This window comes from Pangasianodon hypophthalmus, chromosome 22 (genome assembly GCF_027358585.1).
Source record: "Pangasianodon hypophthalmus isolate fPanHyp1 chromosome 22, fPanHyp1.pri, whole genome shotgun sequence".
NCBI classification, from domain to species: Eukaryota; Metazoa; Chordata; class Actinopteri; order Siluriformes; family Pangasiidae; genus Pangasianodon; species Pangasianodon hypophthalmus.
The window spans coordinates 1,558,334-1,574,927 of NC_069731.1; the positions used below are offsets into that span (position 1 = coordinate 1,558,334).

Genomic DNA, 16,594 nt, shown 5'->3' on the forward strand with positions numbered 1-16,594 from the left:
ATCACTTATGTTTCTAGTTATAGCTGCTAAAAACCAGAGGCTATAAACTTTAATATTTATATCTATAAACTTTTAAATATTATGTATTAGAAACAATAGCCTCAAAGAACACATTGTTGTCATTCCATAAAAAATAAAATTTGACATCATGTTTAATAAATACAGCAAAATCAGCGCAGAATTAACACTTAACCCTAGACGGTGTTATCTGTACGTTAGAGCTGAGTGATATAATGATATTAGTTTATATCAACATCGTGATAAATTATGTTACAATACACTTTTATGAGATATTGTTAAATGTTTTGGGGTTTTTTTAAATATTTTTTTTGTATTTTTTTAATAATTACAAAGTGATCGGAAGCAGCTGATTTGATCAGAATTTTACACTGAAGCTTTAAAATTGTAAAATATGAACAGAATTTTAAATTTTTTTTAATTTTCTTTTTTTCTAACTATATTTTTACTTCTTTTCAGTGTTAAATAATTCAAATTTCAAGACGTTAATTAAAACAACAGTATCATCAAACTTATTTTTTTTAGTTTTTCGATATTTTTAAAATGCAACACAACTATTTTGCTGGAAGTTTCTTACCAAAGATTAATATTGTAATAAATATTATGTATCGAGGAAATTTAAGAATCTTGATTATGATATTTTTGTCATATTGTCCATGCCTAATGTATTCATGTCAATAAGAGAAAAAGATGAACACAAAATGTTAAAAGAAGACCAGATCCATGTATATTATGTAAATGTTAGTGCTGTTATTTAATAATTAAAATCTACAGAGTACAGCACACACACACACACATGCATTGTCTGATTGTGATGTATTTTTGATGTGCCTTGCAGACCTGCAGCTGAGACTGAAGCGATCGTCTGGCCAGGAGACTCTGAACCACATTGGTACGGTCCAGACAGTCCATACAGTTGCTACGAAACGTCCCCTCCTGCTGCATTTGGACCGTTCCGTCTGCGTCCACCAGGAAGAAGCTGTTAACAGAGTTAAAGATGAACTCACACTGAAACTGCACTGAACGTGTGTATCTGCGCTTCAGAGCTATAAACGATACCCGAACTCGTTCTGCTGCTCAGCCACCGTGTCCACCAGGATCTGCAGGCGATGCCACCTCATCCTGCTGCACTCCTTATGAAAGTCAAAGGCCACGTACCTGCAGGAAGAAACAAACATTAAAAAAAAAAAAAAAACACACACACACACACACACACACACGAGTCTTTAATGCTGTTGTTGCTGTTTTTTCGGGGTTTTTTTTGAACGAGTTACTCACTTGATCATGCCGTTGCCGAGACTCTCCACCATCTTGGCAAAGGCGAGCTCGAGCGGTTTCTCAGAACCTTTCTGATTAATCTACGTGAGACACGTGTACAAATCAGTAAACTGTCCACGAGTCTGAAGAACACGATACTGCAGATAAATTATAGACAGGAGAAAACAGTGAAGTACGCACCAGATTTAAAATGACTTGTTTGCCGTAGGTTATGATCTGCGAGTCGAAATGTCTCTGAAAACCATCCAGCTGTGACCAAGAGTGAAAATAACGCAATACTGTCTTACACATATACGTATATTCCTACACTGAAAATATATACACATACGCATCATATATATTATATATAAAACGTATAACAGCTCACGTGATTGCCACTCTTGCTGATCTGCGGTTTGGGTTTGTATTTGAGGTTTGGACGCTGGGACCAGAAGAACGGAATGGAGCCACGTGTCTGAGGAAACGGATCAGATCTCATATAGATTAGACACTCTGTACAACCTCAAAATAAACTCCTAATCTATCAGAACCAGTCAGATTTAGGTTCTTTCCCACTCACTTGTACGAACGAAGCCTTGGCGCCGCTGTACTGAACGATCTGCTCTGTCTCCACAAAGTTTGCCGCATGACCCTCAGAGTCGATTCCTGAAAAGACAGACTGATTATTATACTTTACTGATTAGATACTAGCCGGTATTGTGAAGGTAAAGGGGTTAAAGCGAGCACCTCGGACGTAGTAGCGAACGCCGGCGCGGAAGCAGCTCCTCCTGGAGATGAGGTTCCAGTCGAAGACCTTCCCGTTGATGCAGCAGGACTTCATAGCGATGACTGAGAGAGAGCGCAGAGTTAAGGAGCTTTAAGAGAGAAAGACTCGGGCAACTACAAAAAAAAGAGGACCCTTTACTGCTACAGCTGTTCCAGTTGTTAGAGCACAAAACTGCTAAAATGTTCAGAGAAATCATAAACGTGAAGAAAAATCCAGTAAGAATAGTGACGTGTGTTCAGTGTGTGGTTCTGTAAGGATACAGCCGTGGATCACAGGACAGGCGAATCTGTGCAGCTGCAAAACAAACCACAGAGTGAAATACAAAATCTGCTGATGCAGGAAACAAACACTGAGCTGCTCTTCATGCATGTTTTATTTTTTAATCTAATTATGTCGCTGTCTGATCAATCTGTCTGTCTGTCTGTCTATCTATCTGTGACATCTTGCCCATCAGTCTGGTCGATCTGTCCACCCATCTGTCTGATCCGTCCACTCGCCTGTCTCATCTGCCCATCCATTCGTCCGATCTGTACGCCCGTCCATCTGTCTGATCCGTCTGCTCGCCTGTCTGATCTGTCCACTCGCCTGTCTCATCTGTCTGATCATTCATCTGACCTGTACACCCGTCCATCTATCTGATCTGTCCACTCATTCATCTGATCTGTCCACTCGCCTGTCTCATCTGTCCACCTATCCGTCTGATCTGTACACCCATCCGTTCATCTGTCTGATCTGTCTGATCATTCATCTGATCTGTACGCCCGTCCATCTGTCTGATCTGTCCACTCATTCATCTGATCTGTACACCCGTCCATCTATCTGATCTGTCCACTCACCTGTCTCATCTGTCCACCTATCCGTCTGATCTGTACATCCATCCGTTCATCTGTCTGATCTGTCTGCTCATCTGTCTCATCTGTCCACCCATCTCTTCTATCTGTGCTCCCATCTGTCCGTCTGATCTGTCGGTCCATTCGACTGGTTGATCTTCCCATCTGTCCATCTAGTCTGTCTGCTCGTCTGTCTGATCTGTCCACCCATCTCTTCTATCTGTGCTCCCATCTGTCCGTCTGATCTGTCGGTCCATTCGACTGGTTGATCTTCCCATCTGTCCATCTAGTCTGTCTGCTCGTCTGTCTGATCTGTCTGCTCATCCGTCTGTCCGATTTATCCAGGCATCTGGCCGATCTGTCCTCCAGTCTGTCTGGCCCAAACTGTCTGCCTGTCTACCCGTCTCTCTCTCTCTCTCTCTCTCTCTCTCTCTCTCTCTCTCTCTCTCTGACAGACAGTCAGATCTTCAGCAGGATGTTGAGCAGCTGTGTGTTTACCTCAGGCTGAGTGCTGAAGTCTCTTAGCAAGTAGCCGTTCCACACAAACCTCTGATCCGCCTGCAGTCCAAAAAACACACAAAAAGGTTCAAACATGTCTTTGTTTTACAAAATCACACCCTCACATACACATCTATCTCTATCTCTCTCTCTCTCTCTCTCACTCTCTGTCTCACCCTCTCCAGCAGACTCATCTCCTGGAACTCGGGGCTGGTGTTGGCGAGGCGCTGCAGGGTGTGTGTGAGGTCGTAGTCGGTGGCGAAGTAAAAGCCGTCTGTGTTCAGGACGTTGTTGATCATAGCGAGGAAGGCCTTGTTGTCCTGCATCTGAACGATCAAATCAGCCAAACATACGGGCATTTTAAAAAAATTACAGAAGCTTAAAAACGCTTCTTAAATGAATGCAACGTGTTCAATAAACTCTGAGATAACTCAATCCCCAAAGCGTCTCCACACCTGCGTGTCTGTGAGGTGCAGCACCGTCTTCTTATACGAGATCACGTCGAACTCCACGGCCTTCCACACGGCGTGTCCCAGCAGATCCCCCACCTTCCTCTTCTTGGTGATCACGAGGAGGTACGTGCCTGAAGCAGCGAGATTACGCTCCAATCACTTACGCTGATTAAATCACGCAGCTGCAAACTAGCCTTCAGTTAGTGTTAGCATTTTACAACAGAGTGACATTCGCTCCTGACCTGCTACCAGCCGTATCGTTCCCATGATGCCGCATATCGGCCGGGTCACCGCTGAAGGCGGGATGTCCTTCATCCCTGCAGCACAAACACGGGGGTAAAGTGTGTTTTTATTTATTATTACAACACTTCCACCTGTTATAACACCTTTATACACTCAGTTATAGTTTAATCTTACGTGTTAAAGCTGGGAAATTCTAATATATGCGGATAAGCAGGGTTTAAAGGGGTGGAGCCACGCCTCCTTCACTGTGACTGACAGACACATAGGCCACGCCTCCTTCACTGTGACAGAGACACTGAGGCCACACCTCCTTCACTGTGACTGACAGACACTGAGGCCACGCCTCCTTCACTGTGACTGACAGACACTGAGGCCACGCCTCCTTCTCTTGGCGTAGAAGGGACTAACACTGTACTGCTTCTATTTGTGTTATTTGGGACAACTTTAATTACACGTCAGATTAGACTATATTAAATTAGTTCAGATTAGATGTCCCTGTAGATTAGATTAATTTAGATCAGATGTCCCTGTAGATTAAATTAAATTAATCTAGTTTAGTTTAGATTGGACATCCCTGTAGATTAGTTTATTTTAGATTAGACTAGATTAATTTAGATTAGACTAGACTAGATTAGACATCCCTGCAGATTATTTTAGAATAGTTTACATTTCTGTCATCCCTGTAGATTAGACTGTTTGTTCAGATTAGAGAGCACTGTAGATTAAACTGGATTATATTAGACTAGATTAGATTAGGCATTCTTGTAGATCAGATTACATTAACCCTCCCTGTAGATTAGATTGGACTAGATTAGACTTCCCTGCAGATTACATCACATTAGCCGTCCCTGTAGACTAGATTGGATTAGATGTCCCTGTAGATTAGATTATGTTAGTCATCCCTGTATATTGGACTGGATTAGAATAAATTACATTAATCATCCCTGTAGATTAGACTGAAATAATTTAGACATCCATACAGATTACATTACATTAGTCGTCCCTGTAGATCAGACTGCATTAGATTTTTCATCCCTGTAGATTAGACTGGATTAGAATAAATTACATTAATCATCCCTGTAGATTAGATTAGACGTCCCTGTTGGATACAGAAACTCAGCAGTCTCCCGGCGTTTCTCTTGTCCTACCTATCAGCGTCATCTCCGTAGACACGCGGTCAATAGCGAGGACTTCGTTAGCGCCATCGTCACACGCCTCGATGTAGAACTTCTCAGGCGTCGTGTGCCTACAGGGGAGAAAAACAGACACAAGGAAGAGGACGAGTACGTTAACGAGCGCGATATCACTTTCACCACAAACGCAGACGATCAGACAATCAGACGTAGATCCTAAAGCTACGATGCTACTTTACTGGACAAGTCTATCTAACAATTCCACATTCAACCTGCGCTCCTACGTTACCCACAATGCTGTTCGGCTACCTGCTGACACCAGTGCGGCGGGATTTAACCCTCGCTTCATCTCATCGCTTCACCTCTACATAAACAGAGCGATGCAGCAGCGCTTTAGTCATCTCGTACATCATTAACTACTCAAGCCGAGTCTCTGTCGTCGTATAGCTGCAATGCATTCTGGGATTTGGAGTCCAGTGTGAGCTCCATGTTTTGTTTTTAGGAGCTAACACCAAAATGTGAGTGTTCTTCCTTTATTTTGAGTTTGTTGAATGTTTTTCTCCTTTTCTTCCTCATTATAACTGCACTAACAACAACAACAACAACATCGTCCTGTGACATCTGAGTGACACACAACTGATAACTTTTCACAGAAATAACAACAACACAACTCCATCCAACAAATTCTCACCAACACTTCATCATCCTCAACATAATCATATTTAATGTGTTTCAGCAAAATGTGGGATTTTCCTTTAACAGTGCACAATGCACCAAAACTCCTCAAACAGCAACATTTATTTAGTTTATTTCAATCTCCAATCATAAAAAACTTCACTAATAACCAGTTAAAGGACTGTGAATAGTAAAATCTTTGCTTTATAAGCACCTTAAGACTGATCTTATGGACTTCATAGGCTGTCCTTAGAGCTCACACGACTAACAGGTTGTTTCAGAGGAAAACACGTGTCTGTGTGATGATCAGTGTGTAAAATATTTGTGTTATTTTCCAGAAATCTGTCTCACAACCTGACATCATGCATTTAAGCCTTTCCACAGCGTCAGCATTAGCATTAGCATTAGCACAGCTGCACAGCGTTACAGGGAAAACAAACCCCAAATGACGTCAAGTTTCTCTTCTAAAATATCCAAATAAACACATTTCATAGACACACGAACACACAGAAATGACACGCAGCACTTTAAAGTTATAAAGCAGTAACAGTCAGATATGTGGCTACAGTGAACACTTACAAGCTGAAGCTGCTGTAGGTGGTCGCCATTTTGCCTCCGCTGAAGCCCCGCCCACCGTGACGTGGCACTCAATACAACAGCGTAACGTCAGAGACGTTACATAAAAATATAATAATAATAATAAAAATTTAATTTGTAAAATCATTTCTATCCCAGTCTAGCGTATTACTTTCATTTTTAAAAATATAACTCTTTCTAAAAAATATAACTGCTTGTGTTTATTTAGTCTTTTTTCTGAAAAATCCAGATTTTTTTGTTTATTTAAATAAATTAAACAAAGTATTTGTATATAATAATAATACACCTTTTTACTTAATATAATAATGTTTTATTTTTTAAGAATAATTCCATTGATCATCATCTTTTTATTTAGTTCTTTTTTATTTTTTAAAGCTCATGACGAATGGAAATTTATCTAAAAATAATTTTTAAAAAAATTATTATTTATTTGTACTCTAACTACTTTTTTTCTATTTATTCATTAACTCATATATATCCTCACAAATGAAATACAGCACTGTTTTTAGGAATATTTTTAAAGAAAATAACATTTAAAACTCTAATTCCACTCTTGCATAACACATCTATATTTAATTTTTTTAAACTATAATAAATATAAATATAATTCTTGACAGTGTTTTTATTACAGCTCTTGCTTTTAAGGTGGGAATTTATCTCTTTTTTTATGTTAGTAAGTTTATAAAGTTAAGTTAATAATGTTACTTAGTATACTAATGTTGTATAAAAGTAATTTTTTATAAAAGTTGTCATAATTTTCTGTTTGCTCAGTTTAAACATCTCACTTAAAACATTTCAAAACAAATCTTACACTAGAAAACGTTTTGCGAAGCAGTAACTGTAGGTAATCGTTCATTATTTCTTGCCTAAATTATTATTTTTTAAATATTTTTTTACTAAATGGAAATAAATCTTTTGAAGAAAATCAGAAAATTGTCAAGTCACATTTGTAGTGCAGATTTCATCAGTCGACTTTTATTGCTGAGCCAAATGAATCCGATTCAGTGAAAAGAGTCACAATCACCATCGCAGACACTTTTGTTTCTTCATACTTTAATAAAATCGAGTCACAAAATGAGGCAAAAAATCTGAACACCCTTTAAAACAAGGGAATATCATTTCAGACCTCATACAGTTCTGTGCAAAAGTCTTAGGCACATGCAAAGAAATGCTGTAGAGTAAAGACGCCTTCAAAAATAACGAAATTAAATGTTTCTACATTAAAAAAAATCCTATAAAGAGCAGTAAACAGTAATAAATGAAACAAAGTCAGTATTTAATGTGACGATCCTTCACTTTAAATAAATAAAGCAGTATCTGAGGTGCAGTGTGTGCAGTTTTATAAGGAAATGAGCTGGAAGTGTTACTGAGCATCTTGCAGAAGCAGCCACAGTTCTTCTGGAGACTTTGACTGTCGACTCGCTTCTTATTTCTGCAGCGAAACCCAGCAGCCTTCATTATGTTTTTATCTGAAAAGTGTCTCTTATGGAATCTGCTGCTTTCTTTACTGACATACAAACATTTTTCTGGAACGTTTCATTCTGTGCTGGAAAACTAATGTTTGGAATCTAAAATGTTTTTGTACTGAATCAATAATGTAGAAGTCAAAATATAAAAAAAAAAAATATAGGGTGCAAAGACTTTTGCACAGTACTGTACATAAACAAGATCTAAAAACAAACAAACAAACAAATGCTTGAGTTATAAATGGAGTAAAAGGTCATCTGTGTGGCTCGGTGCTTTCCTCTGGATGCCAGTGTGTGTGTTTCATGCTGGCGCTCGGCTGCCGGCGGAGGAGTGTGTCGCCCCGGTCGATGTCTTTCGGCTCGTCGTAAACGGTCGATATGTGAAAAGCAGGCCGAGGTTTTTTAAGCGGTTGGAAAGAGCTGAGCTTCTCCCCGTGATACCTGCAGAGAAAAACAGTCAGTTTTATTTATTTATATTTATTTTTTAAATTACATTGTACTGATATAACACACTCAATACAAACAGAAGTTAATTAATCATTGATTCAAACCACAAGTTAACAAGAAAGGCACAACACAAAAAAGACGATTTATTTATTTAAAAATGCACAACAAGATGGATAAAGCAGAAGACAATACAAACATGAGTTTAATATCATTCCTACTTTGAAGTCACAATCTTAATAAAGTTCTCACAAATGTCTATATGTGTGTGATTTTCATTCAGTTTTTTCATATGAGGCTCTCGATTATTGATTCAAACCACAAGTGTAGGATGTTGAGGATCTTTCCAGCACCTAAGTATCTGTCGCACTGCTGTGATTATAGCTACAGTAACACGAGAGAAGTCGATGTTTTTAATCTGAGGAGTCTCAGTTTTATCTCCTAAAAGACATTCCCTTAGTGAAAGTCGTGGAAGTTCACACCCCAACCTCTCCGGAGAATCTCCTTCCACTCCCATTACAGCATGAATATGCAAATCCGTTTAAAAATAAAACACAGTTATTACATTAAATTATAACGTCATCGTACGTCATTAGCGCGTGAGGAACTAAAAGTGTTTATGTAATAAACTGAACACTCACCCGAAGCCTCTCTTACAGTTGGGATGCTGTCCTTCGTTCTCTAAAGCCTCGGGAATCCCTGAGCGAGAGTGTCCGAGTCCCTCGCCGTCTTTCCAGCCCTGTTTCTCCATCACACGCCGCCCCACGCCCTGCAACACGCACGCACACGCGCACACACACACACACACACACACACACACACGACGATACGTACATCTCAGCAATCAGACTTGCAGTGTACAGCATTACAATAACAGTGAGCTTGTGCGATATATTGATTTAATCGTCTCTACACGATATCACACTGCCACGATATCTAATGCAGTTTACTTCGATTATATTTTGCGTACGAGCTCTGAAATCAAACACTGGAGTACGCTAATACGGGTTCTAACTTAAAAATACACCTTTTTACGTCTTTTTCTCCTCAATAAAGACGAGAGATGAGCCAATCTACATAAGAATCTGGAATGATTGACAGTTGCATAGCTGTATTTAATGCTTCGATATTAACCGACGCCGCCCGGAAGCTCCGCCCCCTCCCCTCCAGATCGAGCAGATGACTCACGTGGCGTCCTCGCTTTCTGCCACGGTAAACGTTTTGAGTTCATCAATATGAATTAAATCGAATCTATCAGTGTATCTGTGTTTGACGCAGCTAACATTAGACACGTCTGAAAAACGTCACGTGCTTAAAGTTTTCAGCCGAAAGACAAAAAAGGAACGAAGTTTTAGACTTATAAAGATTAAACAGGCCTACACGTACGTCAGATGAACATTTTTTTAAATAATGCTAATGTTGATGATAATTACAAAGTGATTAATATGCTGCTGCTGCTGTTGTTTGGTTCTGTTTTGTTTTTTTTGCTCTCCCGTGTTGGTCAGCGTTCAGACACATTCACACGCGTTGAGCGGTGAAAATGTCGACCGTGTGGATTTGTAAATCTAAAATTTGTACAAAATTTGTAAAAGGATTATATAAAAAATGTTCTGCTATGATTTTTTTTTCTATTTACTGCAGAATTCCCTAAAAAAAATCCATCATCCAGCTGAGTTTTCACGGTTGCCACTGCCTGCAAGCAGCTCCCGACTGCACAGCTGCTAATATCATTACTCCTTCTGCTACTCTCTATAAACTAAACTGAAGGAAATGTACACTTTCCTGTCTTTATTTATATTTATTATCAGTTCTAAATCAGACTAAATTGTTTATTGTGATATTTTTTGTCCTGGTAAACATGAGCAGGAAATAAACATTACATCACACAGCATTAAATAATAATATATTGATATTTTACCGCGCTCCACTGAAACTTTCTTACCTTCGTGAATTTCTCGAAGGTGCCGATTTTCTGCTGGTTGATCTCCGGCTGCTGCACCCCGTCCCTCAGTCGCTTCTCATAGCGCATGCGTACGTAGTCTCTGGAGTCCATGTCTCCTCCGTCTGACCGAGAGCAACGTCACAACCACGACAATGTGCAATTAATACGACCACTTAACTAATTAACTAATTAACTAATGAACTGATGAACTGATGAGCTACAGTCGGCCCTCCACTTTCGCAGGTTTGATTTTTTGCAAACTTGCCATCGATAAATAAATGGGAATTTTTTTTGAGAGTTATAAATAAAGTCATAAATGCATAAAATATATGTTTTATTAATCTATTTATCATTTACTACCATAAATATACACACAAATTTATTATAAAAAGTTACATTTTGTAAAAAGTTTCCGTGCGCTAAAGAACTGTGGACTGCACACACTCTTTCTCTCGGTACTAACCAGCCTCACTCACCTGCTCTGTCTCTCAGTGTGCGGCGAATTTCTCTTAACTCTCTGCATCTTTAAAGTGCAATAAAATATCGACTGTAACCGTGGGTTATAAACGTTAATAATTTTACTGCTATCTAAACACTGTATATGTCCTGCATCACATACTGTAGGTGTACTGTACTGCCTCTCTCTCTCTCTCTCTCTCTCTCTCTCTCTCTCTCTGTGTGTGTGTGTGTGTGTGTGTGTGTGAGAGAGAGAGAGAGAGCCTACACTGTTGACACCTTATAGAACATACTGTTGCAGTACAGTGTATTGTTTCACTTTTGTGTGTGTTAAATATGAGGCCTAGAGGTTTTATTTATTTATATTTGTGGTTTTTATCACATTCGCGAGGGTCCTGCGGCCCGAACGCCCCGACTGTAGTGACATCTAGAACAATTCTGGTTCAAACTGAGTTGTAAATAAAGTTAAATAAATAGTTGTAATAGTTGTAATAGTTGTAAATAAATATTAATTAATAAAATGAATAAATTAAAATTGATAAATTAAATACAATTCTTTGTGACTCAGAGTAATGACGTGATGATACCTTTTCGTTTTATCTTTACCGTACCTTTATCGTAGTAGACGCTCATGTCAACGTCCCAGTCGTCTGCCGTTTGCTCATCAAAATCTACAAGAAGATAAAAATGAATCGTGATTACAAACGAATCAAGGACCATGAAGTGCAGACTGTTATCTGATTTAATCACAGTGCAATCACACCATTAACGAGTCTCTCTGAGCACTTCCTGTCGAGCTTCAGGGTGAAGGTCGAGTGGATTCAGCACCTCCGTGTAAATAATTAATAATCTCGCTTGCTGATTAAATACGACTGGCTCTAGAAACTATTACACAGTGACAAAAATAATTTAAAATAAATATACTCTTTACACATAAATAAGTGTTGTGTTTTTTTTATTATGATTTCTGATTTTTAAATGCATTTTAAATCCATAGTTTAATTATTTGTATAGTTTTATTTTTATTATTTATATTATTTTCACTATTTTAAAATAATTTATTATAATTTTTAATCTGTTTTTAGTTATTTTGTATTTTGACTTAAATATGTGAATTGCTTTCAGGCTTTTTAAATTAACAGTGTATTATTATTTTTTAAAGCCCCTTTTATTTATTTATTTATTCATTTATAATGTTTAATTATTTTTCATTTTTAAACAATTTAATACAGATTTAATGTTTAATTAATCCCTTTCTTAATTACTTGAATTTTTAAATGTTAAATCTTGGATTGATGATTTTAGGCTTTTTTTAATTACACTTTTTAATTTTTTAGTTTAACATTTTATTATTATTTTTTAATCATAAAAACACTTATTTATTTGTATTGATTTATGATAATTATTTGTAACTCTTAAATAATTTATTATAATTTTTATTCCTTTTTAATTATTTCTATTTTGACTTAAATGTGATTTGTTTACAGACTTTTTCAATTTTTTAAAATTATTTTAATATATAGTTTATTTATTTATTTATTCATTTATAATATTTATTTATTTGTCATTTTTAAATGATTTAATACAGCGTTTATGTTTTATTCCTTTTTAATTACTTGAACTTTTAAATGTTAAATATTTGTTTGGTTTATTTGTACTGGTTTATTGCAATTGCAGTTTTTTAAGATTTCTCCACAATGTTTTTTTTTTAAAGCTTTTGTTAATTATTTGTATTTATTTTGTACATTTTGTTTAAAAATCGGCAAAATAATTTGGATAAATCTAAATATTGAAATGATGATTTATCTTTGCGATGCTACTCAGGTTGTGTATAAGCGAGTGGAGAAGTGCGTGAGCCGTTAATCCAGCCGTTAATCCAGCCGTTAATCCAGCTGTTAATCCAGCTGTGAATGCAGATGTGCAGCGCGGAGACTGACCCCCCTCCTCCTCCTGCCAGTACTGAGCGTCGGTGTAGAACACGAGGCCTGATCCTCCTTTCTCCCACTTCAGCTCGATCTCCTCCTCGTACAGACGCTCTTTACTCCTCTCCTGAGACGTCACGTCCTCGTGCAGAGCCTCGTGTCGCTCCCATTCCTCACACCGGTCATCGTCCTGACACACACACACACACACACACACACACACACACACACACAAACAGGCACACTTAGCATACCGAACATCGTGAAGAGGACCAGCGGTGTCACTGTAATAATTTAATAATATAAACACTACAGCATCAACCACCTCATACACACACACCTGGACACACACACACGCCTGGACACACACACACCTAGACACACACGCCTGGACACACACGCCTGGACACACACGCCTGGACACACACGCCTGGACACACACGCCTGGACACACACGCCTGGACACACACGCCTGGACACACACACACACACCTGGACACACACACACACCTGGACACACACACACCTAGACACACACGCCTGGACACACACGCCTGGACACACACGCCTGGACACACACGCACACACGCCTGGACACACACGCACACACGCCTGGACACACACACACGCCTGGACACACACACATACACACACACACATACACACACACCTGGACACACACATACACACACACCTGGACACACACACTTCCTGTCTATATTTGTTTTCATATTTAGCGCAGACGTGTGCCAATATTTTCGCACCACAACAATAACCAACCCTTTAATCGCATGTTATTATATTATATATTTGTCACTGTATGAAAATGACTCACATCGTCTGGTCCTGACTCCTCCTCCTCCTCCTCCTCCTCCTCGCTCTCCGCCCCCGCCGCTGGACGCTCCGCTCTGATTGGCCGGTCCTCGTTCTCGTGCGTCCCGTCTGTCGGTTTCTCGGCGCTCTTCGGCGGAGCGACGCCCCCCGGCCCGCAGATTTCCACCCCTCCCGCAGTGAACACGCTCTCCTCGCTCGCCGCCACCACGGCCGTGTTGTAGTGGTAGGGGACGTTACCGTAGCGACGGTGCGACCCCGTCTTGGGGAAGGTGAGGCCGAGTTTGCGGATGAGGCGCGGAGGAAAGCGGCAGGACTGGATGAGCTGCAGGAACACGCTGACCGGCGTGCCGACGTTACCGGCGGGCATGAGAGCGGGCGGAGTCAGCTCGGGCAGGGCGCGCAGGTCGGCTTTAGTGAAACGCTCCGCGTGCGCCGTGGGACGCTTCAGCTCCGCCTTCGTCTTATACGGAAAAGCATCCGGATCTGCGCAGGGAAAAGCAGCGACACAGCGTCACGTCACCTCACGTCAATTACAGAAGCAGCTTCGTCTCCGAAATGAGCTCAAAGTGTGGATTTTAAACATTTTTGTGTTTACGAGCTGCAACGATTCATAAAAAATTACTTTTTTAACATTGACTTTATTCATTTTTCAATTAATTTAATTCATTTAAAAGTTTAAATTTTTTTCCCTAAAAAAACTCCTAAATTGTTGATATTTTTGTGCAAGTGCAATAACTTACAGGAAGTGATGTCACACACACACACACACACACACACACAAAAACAGTATCTATACACAGAAATATAAACAAAGCAGCTACATATTGGCTTCGGTTAAAAATAAAATATATATATAAAATCAATTTAACATAAACATAACTTTTACTACAATTTATTAGTGTTCAATTTTTAAATTCTTTCTAAATTACTTTTTTTAATTAATTTGTATAAGTTTATTTTTACAATGTGTGTGACAATTAAAATTAAATTCATTAATGCCGTTTATTCCTTTGAAAGCGTTTGTTAATGAATCTGATTTCACCTGCTGATGTTCTTGAGTTAATTCACGGCCATCTGAATTAAAAACTGCTTTTATTTCTGCTGATTTTGACAAAAAGCGTGACGATTCATTTAGAATAAACCCTATTTTCATACTGGCTACTGATTATAAATCGAATTCAAAACCATTCTTTTGTATTTTAATTCTAATTAATTTATTTATTTCACTTTCTAAAGCGTGTAAACTGATGCAGCGCTCCTTTATTTTCGCTTCACAGACGAGCTGTACTTTTCTCCTTCTCCTGTTAAAACTATGATCACTTTGCAAGTTGCCTTTTAAGGAAAAAAGGGCCGGAGATGAGCAGATGTGGGCGGGGCTGTGGGCGGGGTTAAATTCCGGGCCGGAAAAAAACACACTCATTAAGCTGAAATGAAGAAAACTAGGTGGTGTAATTAAATGTCCATTTTGTGACAGTTTTTTAAAGCGATGTTGGGAATTGTTTGATTATTACAGGGTTAGAAGCAGGTCTAAAACTCACAGATTGCACCTTTAATGAAGAGAAACAGAGTCACAGAATCCGGATTGAGACTCACCGGTGTGATCGGACACTTTAATCCTCCGGATCAGACACCGCTTCACCAGCCAGTTTCCCTTCGAGTCGATCCACTGATTTCCGCTGTACATCTTCACAAAGCGCTCCGCTTCTCTTCTCTTCACAGACAGCACACAGCAACACGAAGCTTCAGCTTTAACCTCGCTCTTTCTCTCTCCTTCCTCACCCTCACCCTCCTCATCCTCATCCTCATCCTCCTCTCCTCTCTGAGCCTTTTCTGCTTCCGCTGGGTTTATCCTCACTTCCGGTCTGTGTCGGTAATGAAAACACAAAAATCCTCCGCTTTCTATAAACTGGCTGAAATAATTTCTCAGATCGGCAGAGCGAAAGTTTACAGGAATGTTGTTTACCACGAAATACACTCCCTCTTCTTCCCCCGAGGCCGCCATCTTTGTTATGAGCGTCTAACCGGAAACCGGATGTTGGTGATTTTAAAATAAAAGTCGCAAACGCAAACAAAAGTTCTTTTTTGGGACTGTAAAAAAACACACACACACACACACACACACATTATAAACCATACTGAGTCAGATTTTTGTCTAGTTGTTATCTGTGTTTAACTTTAGTGGCTCTGCAACAGCAAGAACAATCAACATTCTGTCAGTAATTTAATTATTATTTTATTTATAAATGTAAATAATAATCTAAGCCTGTATTGAAATTCTTTAAAACTGAAGCAAAAACAATATATAGCCTCTTTCCAAACATTACAAAAAAAGAAAAAAGAAAAAAGAAAAAAAAGAGTCTGAATTCATGCACTTTATTTGAAATTTTTTGTATAAATCTTTTTTCTTTTTTTCGGCTTTGTTTTAATTTACTCCACATTTCTCTTTTATCTTTTTCAGTGCAATGGCAATGTTAATGTTAATGTTAATGTTAATGTTGTAAATGGTGATTTGGTATAATGAATGTTGTATATTTTTGTATTAATGCAATAAAAAAAAAAGAAAAAAGCAAACCAGCAAGTTCTGCTTTTTCATTTAAAAAAAACTGATTAATATATAAAAAAACAACTTAATAAAAAAGCAGTTCAAGTTCTAAGTGTATTAACGTCTTATTTTACTTTAGAATGTGTCAAAATATAATTTGCATGTTCGTTTATATATAATACTCTGTTTTATTTATTTTGCTTTTTATTAAATTAAAATATTCTAGGGTTAAAGAAAAGCTACCACGGTGCATTGTGGGATTTTTTCACCATGCTTTTAGAAATCAGTATAAAATTTACAAAATAGTGCACTTCAGAGTGAACAGGCTTATTTTTATTTTTAATACTTCATCTTCGTATAAAATATAAAACTACTGAAAGCTCTGTTCATGTTTATAGATAATTCTATAGTTTTTTTTTATTTGTTGTCATCAAATGCTTCATCAGTGCTTTTATAATTGCATTTAAAAAAAATCTATGATCAAAAGTGCAAAATTTT

The 16,594-nt window shown here is 38.4% G+C and overlaps 2 protein-coding genes across 2 annotated transcripts in view; both read right to left on the reverse strand.

Annotated features, from left to right (window-relative positions):
• Positions 1-6,601, reverse strand: part of sacm1lb (SAC1 like phosphatidylinositide phosphatase b) — an 11,523-nt gene extending 4,922 nt beyond the window's left edge. Inside the window, exons 1-14 of the mRNA XM_026924586.3 lie at positions 6,473-6,601; positions 5,234-5,331; positions 4,085-4,159; positions 3,846-3,973; positions 3,567-3,716; positions 3,391-3,450; positions 2,323-2,356; positions 2,023-2,124; positions 1,856-1,941; positions 1,664-1,750; positions 1,477-1,545; positions 1,297-1,376; positions 1,078-1,176; positions 859-997 (exon numbers count right to left, since the gene is read on the reverse strand). Coding sequence (XP_026780387.1) covers positions 859-997; positions 1,078-1,176; positions 1,297-1,376; positions 1,477-1,545; positions 1,664-1,750; positions 1,856-1,941; positions 2,023-2,124; positions 2,323-2,356; positions 3,391-3,450; positions 3,567-3,716; positions 3,846-3,973; positions 4,085-4,159; positions 5,234-5,331; positions 6,473-6,501 — 1,236 coding nt within the window. The 5' untranslated portion in view covers positions 6,502-6,601. The remainder of the gene's footprint in view (positions 1-858; positions 998-1,077; positions 1,177-1,296; positions 1,377-1,476; positions 1,546-1,663; positions 1,751-1,855; positions 1,942-2,022; positions 2,125-2,322; positions 2,357-3,390; positions 3,451-3,566; positions 3,717-3,845; positions 3,974-4,084; positions 4,160-5,233; positions 5,332-6,472) is intronic.
• Positions 6,602-7,526: 925 nt separating this feature from the next.
• On the reverse strand, positions 7,527-15,602 carry gpatch3 (G patch domain containing 3). Its single transcript, XM_026923904.3, has 7 exons — positions 15,148-15,602; positions 13,556-14,037; positions 12,736-12,910; positions 11,410-11,469; positions 10,343-10,464; positions 9,042-9,169; positions 7,527-8,397 (listed from the first exon to the last, which is right to left on the reverse strand). The coding sequence occupies exons 1-7, from the start codon at positions 15,554-15,556 to the stop codon at positions 8,211-8,213; spliced, it is 1,563 nt and encodes a 520-aa protein (XP_026779705.3). The 5' UTR covers positions 15,557-15,602; the 3' UTR covers positions 7,527-8,210.
• Positions 15,603-16,594: the final 992 nt, after the last annotated feature.

Coding starts and splice junctions, on each gene's coding strand:
- gpatch3 (XM_026923904.3), bottom strand. CDS start 15,556: ATGGCGGCCTCGGGGGAAGAAGAGGGAGTGTATTTCGTGGTAAACAAC. Junction 10,465..11,409: donor GAGCGTCTACTACGATAAAG/GTACGGTAAAGA, acceptor GCTCTCGGTCAG/ACGGAGGAGACATGGACTCC. Junction 9,170..10,342: donor CCTTCGAGAAATTCACGAAG/GTAAGAAAGTTT, acceptor TGCGTGTTGCAG/GGCGTGGGGCGGCGTGTGAT.